Source organism: Montipora capricornis, chromosome 10 (genome assembly GCF_036669925.1).
Source record: "Montipora capricornis isolate CH-2021 chromosome 10, ASM3666992v2, whole genome shotgun sequence".
Classification (NCBI taxonomy): domain Eukaryota; kingdom Metazoa; phylum Cnidaria; class Anthozoa; order Scleractinia; family Acroporidae; genus Montipora; species Montipora capricornis.
Window position 1 is genome coordinate 4,915,487 of NC_090892.1, and position 17,500 is coordinate 4,932,986.

The 17,500-nt window shown below is 41.3% G+C and overlaps 1 protein-coding gene and 1 long non-coding RNA gene across 3 annotated transcripts in view; one reads left to right on the forward strand and one right to left on the reverse strand.

Moving 5' to 3' along the window:
* LOC138021586 (uncharacterized) overlaps positions 1-3,204 on the reverse strand; it is a 3,664-nt gene extending 460 nt beyond the window's left edge. The window contains exons 1-3 of the long non-coding RNA XR_011126405.1: positions 3,072-3,204; positions 1,608-1,733; positions 1-306 (exon numbers count right to left, since the gene is read on the reverse strand). The exon at positions 1-306 is cut by the window's left edge and continues 460 nt beyond it. This is a non-coding gene — a long non-coding RNA (uncharacterized lncRNA). The remainder of the gene's footprint in view (positions 307-1,607; positions 1,734-3,071) is intronic.
* The window catches only part of LOC138021581 (adhesion G protein-coupled receptor L4-like), a 25,193-nt gene continuing 9,550 nt past the window's right edge, over positions 1,858-17,500 (forward strand). Inside the window, exons 1-7 of one of the 2 annotated variants that reach the window (XM_068868485.1) lie at positions 1,858-2,080; positions 5,353-5,640; positions 12,060-12,385; positions 14,044-14,307; positions 14,726-14,881; positions 15,776-16,039; positions 16,946-17,110. In XM_068868485.1, the coding sequence (XP_068724586.1) occupies positions 1,903-2,080; positions 5,353-5,640; positions 12,060-12,385; positions 14,044-14,307; positions 14,726-14,881; positions 15,776-16,039; positions 16,946-17,110 (1,641 nt within the window). In that variant the 5' untranslated portion in view covers positions 1,858-1,902. Of the gene's footprint in view, positions 2,081-2,678; positions 2,973-5,352; positions 5,641-12,059; positions 12,386-14,043; positions 14,308-14,725; positions 14,882-15,775; positions 16,040-16,945; positions 17,111-17,500 lie in introns of those variants that run through there. The other variant, XM_068868486.1, reaches the window with a different exon arrangement.

The window sequence follows — 17,500 nt, forward strand, 5'->3', positions numbered from 1 at the left end:
TTTTGCTGTCCTCTGTTTCATACAGGACTATTCTCATATGCTTCAAAGCAACTTTTTGCTGTTTAGGTGGGCCCCTTTCGAGGATGATTTTTCTGCAATATTTAAGAACTACTAACAAAATTATTGGCCAGTCGTTGCCTCTTGGTTTATTTGGTTGCCTTCATTTCCATCTTCTCCAGAGAAAATTTACCTCTTTTTCATAGGAAGGGTGCACCAAAAAGTGAGTTCCACATGTCTCATGATTTAGACTGTATGCAAGACCTTGTATCATATTTTGGTGGATCCTTTTGTAGCTATATACATCCTCTGAAAATTTAGGCAACAGTTAGGAGAGAAAAGGTGAAAAAGGGAATTAGGAGTGGTATTTTTGTCTTTAACTTTCCTATTTCTCACTGCTGAGATACCTGATGAAGGCTGGATTGTAAGGTTTGGCAACTGTGGAAGGATATAATAGTACAATTTAGGTGCTTAACCCAGGGGCCTCCATTGGTGATTTAAGGCAACCGGTGTCAGACACAGTTAAATCTATAAGTGGCACTATTGATTTGGTAGTGAAGGGACCAAAGAAGCAAGAGAGGCCAGTAGCTTTCTGTTTTGATGAGATGATTTTGACTGTTACAATTGCCTGCTTGAATGCAAACCTTTACGTCAAGAAAAAACCCTGATGCACCCACCCACCCCCCCCCCCTTTTCCCCTTTCCCCTGAATTTTCAAAGTATCGATCTTTTGTACATCACAGTTCAGTTTGTAATTTCTGACGTTGTCATTCGGCTGTCCTTTCTTGTAGCTGCAGATTAGATTCAAAGTAAGCAGGGAAAACCCGGTGAAAATAGCTGAGAAGGAGAACTCTACATTTATTCTGATGAGCAGCAGAGGAGCTGGGGTAATCAGCCGTGCAATTCTAGGGATTGTGGGCTAACTACGGGAGTTTGATCGTGAGGTCTGTCCCCCCCACGGTAGGGATTTTGTTCGTATGTGACGTCCCCAAGCTAGCAATTTTGATCGTACAAAGGACATTTCACCACCTTCGCTTGCCTCCAGATGGACAGTTTGACCAACTATTTTGTCCCAGGGGTGGGGAATTTGAATTTTTTAAAATGAAAATGTCAAAATCCCCACCCCATGCCCGACACCCCCCCCCCCTCCCTCCCTGGGGCTTAACAGTGATAGGTGCATTATATGACCGGCGTAAAAGCGTAACACTGTCATAGCTCTGTTTTGATTGGGTTTTTAACTTATAAACCCCCACCAGAGGCGTTTTATTAATAACTGTACTCCAGAAGGGCTGCATTTGATGGTCTCCTGCTGTGGTGTACATTATTTCGACACCCACCCCTTCCCCCGTCCAAAGAAAGGAAAACTCCAACATCCGGATTTTTTAAAGTTGCTTCCGGCCATGGGCTTGGGCCGAAATGCTAAGACCGTAAATACTGGGCGTTAAGATTTTAAGCTACATTAGTCTGACTTTAATGGCAGAGTCATTTACGAAAGGAATCCACGGGAAAAAGGCCAGAGAAAGAACGAACTATATAATTTGTACAAAAACGGGAAATTCTTGGATTTTTAAATTTTGAACAAAAACGCCTAATTTTACCCGAAAAGCTTACCTCTTTTTCATTTAAAAATCACTTCCTGAATTGCCAGTTAGTCAGATTACGGGTTGAATGCTGCGTTGCATTAGGGTATAGCAATCCCCACATTCACCTCAAGAAAATGCATCCGCACACCAAAACCTATAAAAAGAAGTAACTCTCACGGCCAATATTTTTCGGCATAAGTCTGATCTGTCAAAAAAAGCAAATGTATTTTGATAATCTGGGATATGCCATTTTGGAACCGTCTAAAAGGTGTCGAGGAAGTGGACGATTTTCATTATTTTCTGTATAAATTTGGTAATCATGAATGGTTGCCTTTCGTTTGCTCCCTAAAAGAATATCTACAATTTTGCTCCCAACTTTAAGATTATCTTTGGGTTGGCGCGCCGTGGGAAGGAAACAGCAATCGACGCCGCCGGAAAATGATACGATCCGCGTTCACAGTCAACTGAATAGTGCAAGATTGTCCCGAGAAATTTTAAAAGGTACGGATGATCTTAGTGGGCCATTTGGTTTCATTCTTACAAGAGAACATCAACATCATCAAGCATTTACGTTAACTAATTAAAGAACTGCAGTCATCACTTAAGGATCCCGATATGAGGCCTCATGATCTCTTGGCCTTACTTAGGTGGATGGTGTCATTCTCAGTGAAGTCAACAAATTCGTCTTAGCGGCATTGAAAACTTTAAATATTTCGATGGTTTAAGAATGGTAGTTTAAACAACTCTATTGTTTTTTCGGCTTTCAGTTGTGACCTCTTTTACTCTAACGCCATAATATCTTCCTTTCTCCGGTGAAAGAGGTATCCTTTATAGATTCTCGTCACGTCACTTAAACTACAACCTTAAATGGAATAATTCAGGCAAAGTATCTAAAATAAGCTAACAAAACAGGTTTAAAATATTGACGTGAATGTTTTTTAGAGGATCAAAACATGACGCATACATTAAAAAGATAAAATTTTAAGACGTCATAAATTCGTAGTTAAAAAGTCTGTCAGTTTTACGTTAAACGAGTCGGACATTAGCTACTTTAGCAAACTACGTCTTTGTTTTATTCTGATGCTATATTCCTGTCAGTCCAATATGTGCTCACGGGGTCGTAGTAACAAGGTACAAAAAATCATTTGATTACATAATATTGTAACCCTGCGAGCTACACCATCAGAGCTTATTAGCCCATCAATCTCTCAAGAACACACCGTGCCGCCAAAGTGACATACACTACGATATTCAGCTCTTCAAAGGAACGTCGCCTTTCAGTAAAAGGAAGGACAGTTTTAGCGAAGTATTTTAAGTCGTCGCTGCCAATTTGGCACCTTCGAGATGCTGAATTTGGGAATATTAACTCTGGCGTTTGCATTTCATACTCCAGGTAAACTTTTTTTACACGTTTTACTGAAAACATACTAATATCCATGAGATACTCAGTAAATACCACGAACCCAGAAACTGAAAATAAGCTATAACAGACCTTTAAGTCGCTTTCAGAAGAAGGCGTTCACTGTATCAGGTCAGTTCCGAGATACTTTTAAGAATAAAGTACTTGCTTGTGGAACAATTTTCATGGCGACCGCACTGAGTTCAAGGGAATGTTTCATCGCGGCGAGTAATACAGAAGTGTACAAGTAGCCAATCGAAAAGCTCTCTCCACCTGAAAGATGGAAACTACACTGAGAATATAATGCGCGGGCTTCATTTGTTTTACATGTACTAGTTAAACGTTTTCCTTTAATTAGCCCACAAAGATAATAAGCAAGTTATTAAATCCGTACTTTATTGTGTTATCTTTAAGTTGTGGGCAGCTTTAAATGGTATCCATTTCATGGTGATGTGGCATTTATTCATTTGATCAAACAATATACAGACATGTCGACTCAAAAAATGAAAAATGCCAAAATGAAAAAGTCAACGTTCACAAGCATTTGTTCTCAGCAACTGAATGAAATAAGTGGACATTTTTGTGTTTTTTGGGACAATTTTCAATTGTATGTCCAAATATGAAGGGAACAAAAACTTAGTCTTACCTATTAAAAGTACGGCTATTTATCGTAAACAATTTTAAACTGAGCTGTAAGCGTTGAAGCAGCAAGTCATTCCTACAGCCCAATTCAATAAACTCGGAACCGTTTACATAGTTTGCAAAATTTTGCTGTTCAAAACACGAGAAAAGAATATTGGTCACTGAGGCATTCCTCTGAAAACATATTATTTATTCTAAGGGCAGAAGAGGGCTGTTAACCTAATCCAAAATGGAACATTGACTTTAGGTGTTGAAACTCACGGACCTTTAGGAGGTTTTCCTTAACTATTGATTATTTCAGTTCTTCGTTTTATTATCTAAACTTAATTCAATTCCAAACGGATTGATCAATATGCTTGCAAGAGGTGAATAAAGTGCGATATATTATTTTCAGTACTGACTTTGTTTTAAATTAAGACATCCGTCTTAAAAGACCTGTGATAAAGAGGGGACTGTCCAAATCTACAATGGATGGATCTAAAATGAACCAAAACCTAGACTTGCATGGGAAAGAACAACACTAGCACTCCCCATGCAAGAAACAAGAATCACAAACACGAATTCAGATTCCCGGCACAGTGTTGGTCAGGTGCCAGTCAGGCGCTTATCAGAGCCTGAGCTGAGAGAACATTTTTGGCGTACATTTTTGGCGTCGTAGCACGAAATTTATGCCTCAAAGAGTACCCTAGAATGTAATATTCATTTTTTGGTAACTTTTGGTACAGAAACATTAGTTTAATTCTAATAAATGACTGTGACACTTTTAGGTCCAATAACACCAACAAATAACCGATTTTATTATACATTGTAGTCACCATCTGTCTTCGTATTGGCTAAAAGCCTACGGTTGATTCTGGGAAACAGCGCAACCTACAGATTATTCACTAATCTGTACCTACAGATTAGGGTTTAGGGCTTAGGGTTAGCTGGCCCATGCATAAAAAACTGTCTACAAGTGTGTGAAAACTGTTTGCGTAAAAATAGAGTTTAACTCCCTCGTGATTAGTGAGACACAAACATAGCCACAAACTCTTTATCAATCAACGCCAATGTCGCTCCCATGACATCATGAGAAAAATAACTTATACTGCTACTATAAACCAATCGAATTAGCCCACAGAGCAGGCGTTCCGTGGTGCGATCTACGATAGATCGCGTTCTGCGGCTATTTTGTAAGCGCGCCAAGGAGAATTGGGACTTGTCTTACCCCAAACCTCTGTAAGCTTGTGATCCAAGATGGTTGTTGCGATTATCAATCGCTTGGATTATTCATCGTTCGCCCACCAAAATGAGCGTGCTTTGCAGGCTACGATCGAATTGCAAACATTTCTCGGACGGTGCTGTAGTGGTAAAATTGTTCATGGGTCGGATGACTTAACCCAGTGGATAAGTCATTATCCAAGGCATAAAATAAACGTGAAACGCTGGCTAAGGTTTTCGAATGCTCTTTATTTCCTTAGCTGTTCACGTCTATGTGAACAAATACTGAAAACTTTGCGGCACAGATTAAAACAGTCGGATAGTGACGCATCCCGGTGGCACCAGATACAGTTATACTGCTATTGCACGACTTGGAAAGGAAAGGAAAGGAACTTTAATCAAGTGTCTAGTCGTTCTAGCGCTGGGGACACTGTAAACTGAAATTAACAATTAACGCAAATTAAAGTCTAAGGGGCCTGCCTGAAGTATTAGCTATTACAAGGTTTCTCACTGTTGTTAACTTCTTTTACAGTATTTGGAACTATTCAATTGAAGACGGAGAGGACCTTGTCCACGAATAACGGAGATAGGCTCAACTTACAATGTACTGATAGAGATATAAATCTACTAAGGGGCCTTAGAAGGTTTACTTGGACAAAAGATCATATAATCATACCCGAGACAGATCCACGGCTGAACAGACCAACACGAAACAATCTAGTTGTTCTGCAAGTGCGTGAAAAAGATGCCGGAAGGTACAACTGTTCGGTGGAAGCTCAAGGTTTTCTAAGCGTGAGCGTCACAATTCTTCAAGTATTTGGTAAGGTGCCCTTTGTGTTCCCTGCTTCATTCGTTTCGTTGATTAATTAATAGCAGGCAAGAGCCCATGACTATAGGACCGTACAACTTCATTGTATTTGTGGAACGGCGTTTTCACAGTTCGAGTTATTTTTAGATTGATTTTCTTGCGAAACCAGACCTTTTGTATCACAAGTCTTTCATGAGAAATTATTACTAATGGAGCTGAGAACGGTTCACTTGTGGAGGCCAAATCTCATTTAAGAACCCGTCTAAAAATAACTTGATCTGTGAAAATGAGGATCAACTGTCCCTACATATGATCATCTCCCCTAGCCATGATCAACTGTCCGTAACACTGATCAACTGTCCCTAGCTATGATCATCTCCCCCTAGCCATGATCAACTGTCCCTAGCACTTATCAACTGTCCTTAATACTGATCAACTGTCCCTACCTATGATCTTCTGTCCCTAACTATGATCAAATGTCCCTAGCTATGATCATCTCTCCCTAGCCATGTCAACTGTCCCTAGCACTAATCAACTGTCCCTACTTATGACCAACTGTCCCTTAGCCACTCATCAACTGTCCCTACCACTGATCAACTGTCCCTAGCACTTATCAACCGTCCGTAACACTAATCAACTGTCCCTAGTAATGATCGACTGTCCCCAGCTATGATCAACTGTACCTAGCTATGATCATCTCTCCCTAGCCATAATAAACTGTCCCTAGCCATGATCGACTGTCTGTAACACTGATCGACTGTCCCTAGCTTTGATCGACTGTCCCCAGCTATGATCAACTGTCCCTAGCTATCATCATCCGTCCCTAGCCATGATCAATAATAATAATAAATAATAATTTTATTGCTTCTATAGCGCATGATACATGAGAAGATGCTCTCGTGCGCTTTACAATGACAAAAACTAGAATTCTACTATTTACAATCAAATCAGTTACATGAAAAATGGAAAAATCTAAAGCTAATTAATATTCCAACTATAAAATTGCATAATATTAACTATAAATTCATACTTGATCAGATATTCTGTAAATTATAAGCTTTCCGAAATAAATGAGTCTTAAGGGCTTTCTTGAATATTTGTATGTTTTGAGAATAGCGGACTGCACGTGGTAATTTGTTCCATAAAGCTGGTGCAGCCGCTACAAAGCTACGATCACCTAATGTCTTTAGAGTTTTTACTCGAGGAGGCTGAAGAAGAAGCTCATTAGTAGATCTAAGATTATATGTACACTGAGTCCTTAGGGTGATCAATTCAATTAAATACGCTGGTGCAAGACCATGGATTGTCTTAAAAGTAATGAGCAGTATCTTAAACTGAATACGAAATTTAATGGGTAACCAATGTAACATTTTAAGGGAGGGGGAAATGTGATCGAAACGCCCTACGTTACAAATAAGTCTTGCTGCTGAATTTTGTACCCATTGGAGTTTGTAAAGTTCGGTGGCTGGTAGACCATATAGTATACTGTTACAATAGTCCAAGCGACTCGTGACAAGGGCATTGACCAGGATCTGCGTGGTTTCACGACTGAGGAATTTCCTAATTTTTCTTATGTTATACAAGTGAAAGAAGGCAGATTTGCATAGGCGATTGATGTGGCTGTTTAGTTTGAGCTGATTATCGAGCCAGCATCCGAGGTTCTTGACTTCAGAAGACGAGGAGACTTCCACCGTTCCCACATTGATCGAATCAATGTTGACTTTCGCCAGTTGCTGCCTAGTTCCAATAACTAAAAATTCCATTTTGTCATCATTTATCTTCAAACGATCAGCCAGCATCCACTTTCTTATGTCGTTGATACACGCTTCCATGGCTACCACTGCGTTGGCGGCATGTTCGGGATCGGGTTTAAACGCAACATAGAGCTGAGTATCATCGGCGTACGCATGGACTTGGGGGAGGTGTCGCTCAATGATAGTAAAGAGCTTGCTGGCGTAAAGAACAAAGAGAAGAGGACCTAGGCAGGAACCTTGAGGGACACCACATTTCACTTCGAACTTTTTAGATGTATGACCATTGATCGACACTGACTGGGAGCGCTGGTATAGATACGACTTGAAATCTGACTTAAGACGGTTTAACAATATCGCATAGTCTACAGTGTCGAAGGCAGCACTTAAATCTAGTAAAACTAGAAGGGTTAGGTGCTGCCTATTCATGTTCATAAGAATGTCGTTCTTGATGCGGAGAAGTGCAGTCTCGGTACTATGGCACTCACGATACGATGACTGGGCTTTCGGGTAGAGGTCGTGAATGGTCAAATGTTTGTGAGTTTGACTAAATGCAGCACACTCAGTCAGTTTCGAGACAAATGTGAGATTACTTATGGGACGAAGATTAGGAAAGATGACTTCAGCTTTTGGTTTCTTCAGCTTTGGGTGGACATCAGCGTGTTTCCATCTATCTGCAAAACACCCAGATTGAAGTGACAGGTTTATCATCTTAGTAAGTACAGGAAGCAAAACATCAAGACACTCAACAACAAGGGTGGTTGGCATAGGATCCAGTGAACAGGTCTTCTTGGTTGCTTTTGTTATAAGACTACTGACTTCTTTATCAGTGAGAGTTCTAAAGTCCTGAAAGAGGCTGTGGATCTCAGGGTTTCGGGGAAACATCTCGTCCGCTGAATGGATGTTACCGGCTGCGGTATCTAGTCCAGTTCGTATTACATCGACTTTTTTGATAAAGAAGTTACCAATATCGTTAGCAAGCGTCGCATTACTATCTGAGTAGCCTTGAAAATGTAATTCACTTTCATGATTGAAGAGTGTTTTTGCAGAACGAAATAGCTTGCGTGTATCATGGCTATTCTCTGCTATAAAGTCGGTGTAGAACTCTTGTCTGGCTTTCTTCATCTCAAAGGTTGCACGATTTTTTTTTGCTTTGTAGTCGAGGAAGTCCAGACGAAGTTTCGTTTTCCTCCATTTCCGTTCAGCTCGGCGGCGCATCCTTTTAGCTGTCTTGATCTCATTATTAAACCAGGGAACGATCGGTCTTTTTGTCACAGTCTTATTAATGAGAGGTGCATGACGATCCAAAGCTGATGATAGAGCTTCGTCATAGTGGGTGACAAGATCATTTAGCTCAAGAGAGTCGATGGCGTTGCTGCATAAGTCTGACTTTGACAGGTCATCTCGCAGAGAACTGATATCAATCGACTTCAGTTTCCTGAAGGATATCCGCTTCGACTTCAGCAAAGGCTTTTCAACTTGGATATTACAGTGGACGGGTAGATGGTCAGAGAATAAGTAATCAGTCCACGGAGAAGAAACAAGCAACTGGTCGGAGTTTCTTGTTATAATGAGATCTAAGGTGTGACCACTTATATGTGTGGGAACCGAAACATGCTGGTCTAACCCAACACTGTCCAAGAGTTCAAGAAACCGACATGCGTCAAGGTCCTCAGACACATCAACATGGATGCTAAAATCACCACAAATCAGGAGTTGATCGGTGCAGAGTACAGCATGCTCTAGATAATCCGAGAATTCAGTCAGGAACACACCTGTAGTGATTGGATGGGCATCAGAGTATGGTGGTCTGTAGATGATGATCAAACGAAAACGGTGGCTTCTTGATGTTATGTTCCACTCAGAGTATTCAAATGATTGGAATTCCCCAGCTGCGTTTTGTGAAACGCTAATATCCTCCCTGAACATTATCCCAGTGCCACCACCCAGTCGTCCTGTTCTTGAGTAATCAAGAAGATTGTATCCTGCAGGGGTGCACAGAACTCTAGCAGCAGATTCGTTTTCGTGGAACCACGTTTCTGTTATTGATGCGATATCTGGTTTATAATCACAGATAAAATCAATGAAATCACCAGCCTTGTTATTGAGCGATCGTGCGTTTATTGTACAGAAACGCAGGGTATTTCTATCTTCAAATGGTTGTCGATTTACAAGTCTGAGGTTGTTGACATTCCGACAGCGCGGAGAACGTATCGGCAAGTCGTTGATGCGATACGAAATCACAGGGATCCCGCGAGACAGATTGTTTGATTGTTTGGTATTTCTATCTTCAAATAGTTGTCGATTTACAGGTCTGAGGTTGTTGATATTCCGACAGCGTGGAGAACGTATCGGCAAGTCGTTGATGCGATACGAAATCACAGGGATCCCGCGAGACAGATTGTTTACGTCGATCAAGTTGGATGGATTACGTCTTGATTGCAGTACCCGCCTGTCTATAGAAGCGTGTCGCCTTTGGGTACAATGACCATTGTTCACAGGCCCGGGATTTAGTTTAAACACTAGATCACCTTCAAGCGTGCAATGGAATGTGGCGCTGGAGTTGGAATAATAAGCACATGGGCATTTAGTTCTCTTGATCTTACCATGTAGGAATACTGTGCATACCAGTGCTGGACGCCGAAAATAATAGATGGAATGCACTCCATTGATATTCAGAAAAGCGACGGTAAGTCCATGACTCAAAGACCACACCGGCCGAGCATCTTGAACATGATTTTCTTGCGAAGTAGAAGAGCTTCGACCAGAAAAAGCACTCCACACTGTAGTATGTGCATTTAGACCTTTGTTGAGATGAAATATATTTCCATGTGGGCCTTTTAATGCGATGTCCCTAGCACTTATCAACTGTCCTTACTACTGATCAACTGTCCCTAGCTATGATCTTCTGTCCCTAACTATGATCAACTGTCCCTAGCTATGATCATCTCCCCCCAGCCATGATCAACTGTCCCTAGCCATGATCAACTGTCCCTAGCTATGATCGACTGTCCCCAGCTATGATCAACTGTCCCTAGCTATTATCATCTCTCCCTTGCCATGATCAACTGTCCCTAGCACTTATGAACTGTCCTTAATACTGATCAACTGTCCCTAGCTATGATCTTCTGTCCCTAACTATGATCAACTGTCTCTAGCTATGATCATCTCCCCCTAGCCATGATCAACTGTCCCTAGCCATGATCAACTGTCCGTAACACTGATCAACCGTTCCTAGCAACAATCAACTGTCCCTAGCTATGATCATCTCCCCCCTAGCCATGATCAACTGTCCCTAGCCCTGATCAACTGTCCATAACACTGATCAACTGTCCCTAGCTATGACCGACTGTCCCCAGCTATGATCAACTGTTCCTAGCTATTATCATCTCTCCCTAGCCATGATCAACTGTCCCTAGCACTTATCAACTGTAGATGATAGCTAGGGACAGTTGATCAGTGTTACGGACTGTTGATAAGTGTTGGGGACATTTGATCATGGTTAGGGAGAGATGATCATAGCTAGGGACAGTTGATCATAGTTGGGGACTGAAGATCATAGGTAGGGACAGTTGATCAGTATTAAGAACAGTTGATAAGTGCTAGGGACAGTTGATCATGGCTAGGGGGAGATGATCAAAGCTAGGGACAGTTGATCAGTGTTACGGACAGTTGATTATGGCTAGGGACAGTTGATCATGGCTAGGAGGAGATGATCATATCTAGGGACAGTTGATCATAGTTAGGGACAGCAGATCATAGCTAGGGACAATTGATCCGTGTTAGGGACAATTGATCAGTGCTAGGGTTAGTTGATCTGTGGTAGGGACAATTGATCAGTGCTAGGGACAGTCGCTCGGTGCTAAAGACAAGTGGTCAGTGCTAGGGACAGTTGAACAGTGCTGGGGACAGTTGATCCGTGCTAAGGCCAATTGATCAGTGCTAGGGACAGTTGATCAGTGCTAAGGACAGGTGATCCGTGCTAGGGACGATTGATCAGTGCTAGGGACAGTCGCTCGGTGCTAAAGACAGGTGGTCAGTGCTAGGGACAGTTGAACAGTGCTGGGGACAGTTTATCTGCGCTAGGAACAGTTGATCCGTACTAAGGCCAATTGATCAGTGCTAGGGACAGTTGATCAGTGCTAAGGGACAGTTGATCAGTGTTAGGGACAGTAGATCATATCTGGGGACAGTTGATCCGTGTTAGGGACAATTGATCAGTGCTAAGGACAGGTGATCTGTGCTAGGGAAAATTGATCAGTGCGAGGGACAGTTGATCAGTGCTAGGGACAATTGAACGGAGCTTAGGACAGGTGATCAGTGCAAGGAACAGTTGATCAGGGATAGGGACAGGTGATAAGTGGTAGGGACAGTTGATCATAGATAGGGACAGTGGTATGTACCGTTGATCAGTAGTAATACGTACTTGGCGATATGGACGACTATATGCTAGGCGACTATATGGAATACTGGCACGAAGTATATACCAGTCTAGGCACTCCTGTGGCAGGTTGATCTGGTGTGTAATATCGCCCGGCGGAACTCATCCCTTGTGTAACGATGAGAAGAGGGCTTTCTTAATCATGGACCGACTATTCATTTATTGTACATTCATCGTTAACTATGTTAGTTTTCTTTGTTTCACGTAGGCTGATTTTTTGCTTTTGCTTCGGCACACAGGAAAAGACCCGCCATCGCCGACAACTTCATTACCGACCATCCAATCTCTACCATCCAGTACTCAGACAAACCTATTGGCTGTGGCAAGTATAGCTATGACTGTAAATGCGTCTTCCACCCTACAGCTACGTATTCCGCAACCAAGTACTCCAGAGCCAAGTACTCCGCAGCCAAGTACTCCGAAGCCGAGCTCTCCGAAGCCGAGCTCTCCGAAGCCGAGCACTCCGGAGCCGAGCACTCCGAAGCCGAGCACTCCGAAGCCGAGCACTCCGAAGCCGAGCGGTCCAACGCCATTCTCAGATCAGATTTCGGATTTACAGCGAAAGGTCTTTTCTTCTTGAAACAATATTTATGATCTTTGATAAAATTGGGCTCGCACATACATCAGTTTGACAAACATCATTGGAGTACAGCGCCTGTTTTCTTATACACAGTCATACATAGTGGGTATACAAGGGATACGAATGGCACAAAGCCAGTGAATAGATCCATAAACAGAAGTCTCCATTCGCAATAAAATGAACCCCATCAGATAACGATATTTGCCAATCGGAGGCTTCAGGTCATCAAACCAAATCTGATTGACCATTACTTTCTTAATTTTTATGATAGACGAAGTTTTAAGCAAGGTCATTGAATGCTGCAACGTCAACGAAAACGACACTCTAAAATATAATTTAGCGCCATCGTAAGTATTTAGCGATTATTCCATCTTGTTCACGTTGCACAATACGGGCGAACTATCCTGTATCTGAATGCGTGCGAACGGTTTTAAAGCAAAGGTAGGAAATAAACGGTTCATTGTTGAATGCTCACGTTGTCATCAAAACCTGAAATTAGGGAGCTTAAGCAACGACGACGGCGACGGCAACAAAAACGTCATCTCAAAATATAGAAATAGGCCATTTTCGAGTTCATGTCTGCCTCCTCTTCAAAGCGAGTCTAAGTGCGAAGTTTTTCTTATGAAAATTAGTTTTCATTCATATGTAAAGTAGAACTAATTACCATGACAAAGACTTAGACTCGCTTTGAAGAGGAGGCAGACATGAACTCGGAAATGGCCTATTCACGTTGTTGTAATCACTTCGTAACTATTTCAACCTTTTTAATATGACAAGGGTGTGGTAGTTCCTCAAAAATGACACTGGTCGGAACGGCGGTTAATTTAGGGGAGAAAATGAAAATTTATCCTCAAGAGCTAACGCTCATCATAAAACCTCAAATTTGGCTATTTCACGTTGTTGTTTTGTAGACGACTGCAAAGAAATGGACAAAAGTGAACAACGCACGTGCAGAGCGTGCAAAGCTATTGTTTTTGCTCACTAAACATGCAAAAATTTGTGACGTTCCCGTTGCCGTCGCCGTTGTCGTTAGGGAGTTTTAGCAAAGACGACGGGTACGGCTACGGCAACCCCACAAAGCAAGAATATTATAGGTTGAAAAAGGAAAAATGCTCGTGCTGCACGTGCAACACGAATTTCCGTGCATTTCTTCGCCGTACACCACAAAACAACAACGCGAAATCACCAAATTTTAGGTTTTGACGACAACGTGAGCATATAACAATGAAAAAGTTATTTTCAGTTTTGACTTTAAAACCGTTCGTACCCATCCAGTTACAGGATAGTTCGCCTGTATTGTACAAAGTGAAGAAGACGGATTAATCGCAAAATACTTGCGATAGCGCTAAGTTATCTTGTGGACTAACGTTTTCGTTGCTGTAGCCGTCGTCTTTGCTAAAACTCCCTGTTGCTTAAGTTCCCTGCTATTGTTGTGGTGTAAGATTCTCAAGCAAAAGGTGGCATTTGAGGGCCGGAGAAGATAGGGAACTGGGTGCAAGGAGGTGTAGTTGCTGTGCTTTGTTACTTAAGAATTTTACCACAATCCTCTATACCCAGATCTTTTGAGCCCAAGATTAAATCGCTCCAATCAAAGCACAAGAACTTTCAAAGTTTTCTCAACACATGCTCTGAAATTATTGTAGGTTGCTGATCTCAGAACTGGTAATTACACCAATGTCAGTTCACTCATCACTGAACTCGTCAACTTCACAACGCCACAAAAAGAGGAGACAATGACCAGCAATGAACTTTCATCTTCGCTGGATATGCTTGTTCAACTTGTCAGTTTTAATTCCGAGAGGAACAATAGCGCCATCAACTCTACAAAAGACCAAGAAAACATTGTTCAAATAGCGAGTAATTTGCTGGAAGAGGAAAATGTAAATTTATGGCTCCAACTGCAAGAGGTAATCACTTGCTAACTTAAATGTCATCACTGAGTAAAACTGAAAGCACGAAAAGTTCCTAAAAACAGTTTTCACCGAAAACTTCTTTCTATTTTCCCCTACTTGTAATTGCAAGAACGGAATTCCAGAGGCAGCCGTAGCTCAGTCGGTTAGTGCGTGGTGTTCTGAGCTGACGGTCATCGGTTTGATCCCCGACTTATTCGATCGACGTCTGTTTCGACTTTCCTCTGATCCGTGTTGCTGTAGTTTTGAATACCCGTAAAACGGAACCTTGACGGAGGACGGGGGTAAAAGGTACGCAGTTTATAAGTAACTCTGCTTCACTGTCACTTGTTACCCTCATAAAATAAAAATAAGGACCTTTAGCTTCCATTCAAAACGTATTGATTTTTATGTTAATTGATCACTCTTAATCCAGGTGCTAGATGACATAACTGATGAGGTTCTAAAGGTAATGGATGACTTTGCTTCTCAACTCATGGGTCATCTTGAAAACTTGGAAAACTCCTCCAGTTTGGTAATTTTGTCAAAGAACATTGGTTTCAGGGCCGATCGCTTAAAAACGAGACAGAAGGTGAGCCTCGTCATTCATCGTATTCCACTGAGCTAAAATAGGGCTACGTATTGACGAACAATCAAAACAAAGGTGATCAACCCATACGGTCTCCAAACGATTTATTACAGCTCTCTCTTCCTCTGAGCATAGCATTGATCCTAAATTTCCCTTCTCCTCCGATAGACACAGGGTATATTTGCACAATTTTTACTTCTTTGAGACGAGTTGGACCGTTCAATATTGTTGCACTCGGCACGCTGCTGTCTTTCCAGAGTAAGAAGTTCGCGCTGACGGAAACTGGGCAGTGAGCTTTTAACACTCTTGATGGAGATACATTTTAAGCCAATTGTCACTGTATTTTAGTGTTTTGCTTCTCGTTGAGCCAGATATTTCTGATTAGGGATTGAAAAAACAGACAGAATTTATAGAAAAATCGTTTAGAGAGGAGGAGACCTGAGTACCAACGCTGGGAATAGGCCTGGGTCCTGAGCCCATCAAATGGAGCCTCAATCTTTCATATTGGGCCTCGGAATCAACTCTTTCCCGAATAGTTGTTAATAGACCGCCTCTCGTGGGGATTTCGAGGTTAAAAGCCCAATCGAAACACAGCTATGACAGTGATATGGTCATATAATCCAACAAACACCTATCACGCTGGAATTTCTTTTTCGCGTTTTGCCAACGTGGTGGAAAATCTGAAATTTTTTGCGGGAAAAGGCCGTTCTAGAATTAATTATACTCGTGAAAGGGTGAATATGTGTGGATAGATAGAATCTCTATTTGATGGGCTACTGTCTGGGAACGACTTATCAGCCAGTCAATGGGTCGTGTTGGATTTTCTCTCAAAGAAAACCTTCATCTTGAGATAAAATTAACACTCTCTGTTTTCAATTATTCTTTTTTTTTTTTTAGCTATTCGTCAATTTTTCGGATTATGGCACATCAATATCAATTCCTCGCGAAGCACTCTCCCCGAATTCAACCATTCAAGCTTCAGTTATTGTCTACAAAACTTTAAACAAGATCCTTGGCCTTCGAAAAGAAAGCGCTAGTAAAGAGGACACCGGAACACAGAGGATAACGAGCGGATCAAATATCATTTCTGCAACAATATTTCCACGTCCCACCAACTTAACAACAGCGCCAATAAAATTTGTGTTCCATCATACTGACAAGGTAATCGTCATTAATGAGGAAATTGTATTGCTAAAGAAAAACCTTCCAAGTTGCTTTAATCAAGATTCCATCACCAAAGATTAACATTTTCCCAAATAGACGATTTTACAGTTGTGTGCTTAGTTACCAGGCCTTTTAATAAAAGTGAGGCTGGAGTTGACCTTGCTTTGATACAAACTTCATTGCTTTTCTTATGTAAATCATGTTGTTGTAATGCTAACGACTTTCTATTTACATAAGAAAAGTAGTGAAGCAGTGAGGTGTTCAACTCCACCCTCGTTTTTATTCAAAGGCCTGGTAACTGAGCACACAAATGTAAAATGGTCTATTTAGTGTGTATTTTTAAACCAAGTTTTGCGGGAAAATAAACAATAGACCAAATATGGCTATCTCAATGTTGTACCTGAGTCAAACCCTTTTGGTATTTCCATATCATTTAAATGTGAACGCTACATTGTAATGCAAATACAATACACGAAGCATCTTAACCCCAAGAGATTTGAATTGGGTACAACACTTGGTCTATTATTTATTTTCCCGTAAACACTTTTCTGACGCTGATGGAGACAAACCTGATACTAGATTCTTACTCTTGGATAATGGACTCTTGCTTTAACTCTGGAATTTTCATCTGATCGTGTAGCGTGTTTCTTGCGTGCGATACACATAAGTTATGATTTACCTTGCATCAATGTCTTAAAAGTGTCCTCTTTGCTTCATAAACATAACGTATCAAGGCATCGTATTACGTGGCATATCGTATCACGTACCGGAGCGTATCATTCGTTCGCACGCACGCACGCACGAGTGCAGTGCGCATTGCAAGGCCACAGATTTATCTGAAAGTGTGTTTTTACAAAAAAACAAACATTTATTTTATGCGCCTTTCCTTCATATTAATTTCAGAGCAATGACACGACTGGACAGTGCGTCTTCTGGGAAATAGGACTTCCTAAAAGAGCGTGGCTCACGCGAGGATGTGAGCGTGTGGACCAAGAATCGAATTTGCGCGTGACTACCTGCGAATGCAATCATTTGACGATCTTTGCAGTTCTCTTGAACAATAAGCCGGTAAGAACATTTTAATGAAAATTAACCGTAATAAGCCATCGATGGGATGTAATCACGTCTATACTTGACCAGCTCTCACTGTAGAAACAGTCAACTGCCACTGTTTGCCCTTCACCACCACCTCCATGAATTTGGCTCCAAGTACTGAAATTTTATTTATTTCTATTTATTTAAAGATTCACCTTAAGGTGGGTGTTAAATACAATAGGACTCTAAGTCCCCTACAAGGTATAAACACCCAAAAACCCGACCCCTCAAAACTAGAATACCCAACCCAGCCCAAAATGAAAAAAATATGAAAAAAATTATTACAATGTCAACAAGAGCAAACAGAGAATATATTAGTTGCGACATTTAGGACAGATTAATTTAAAAGTACGAACATTATCT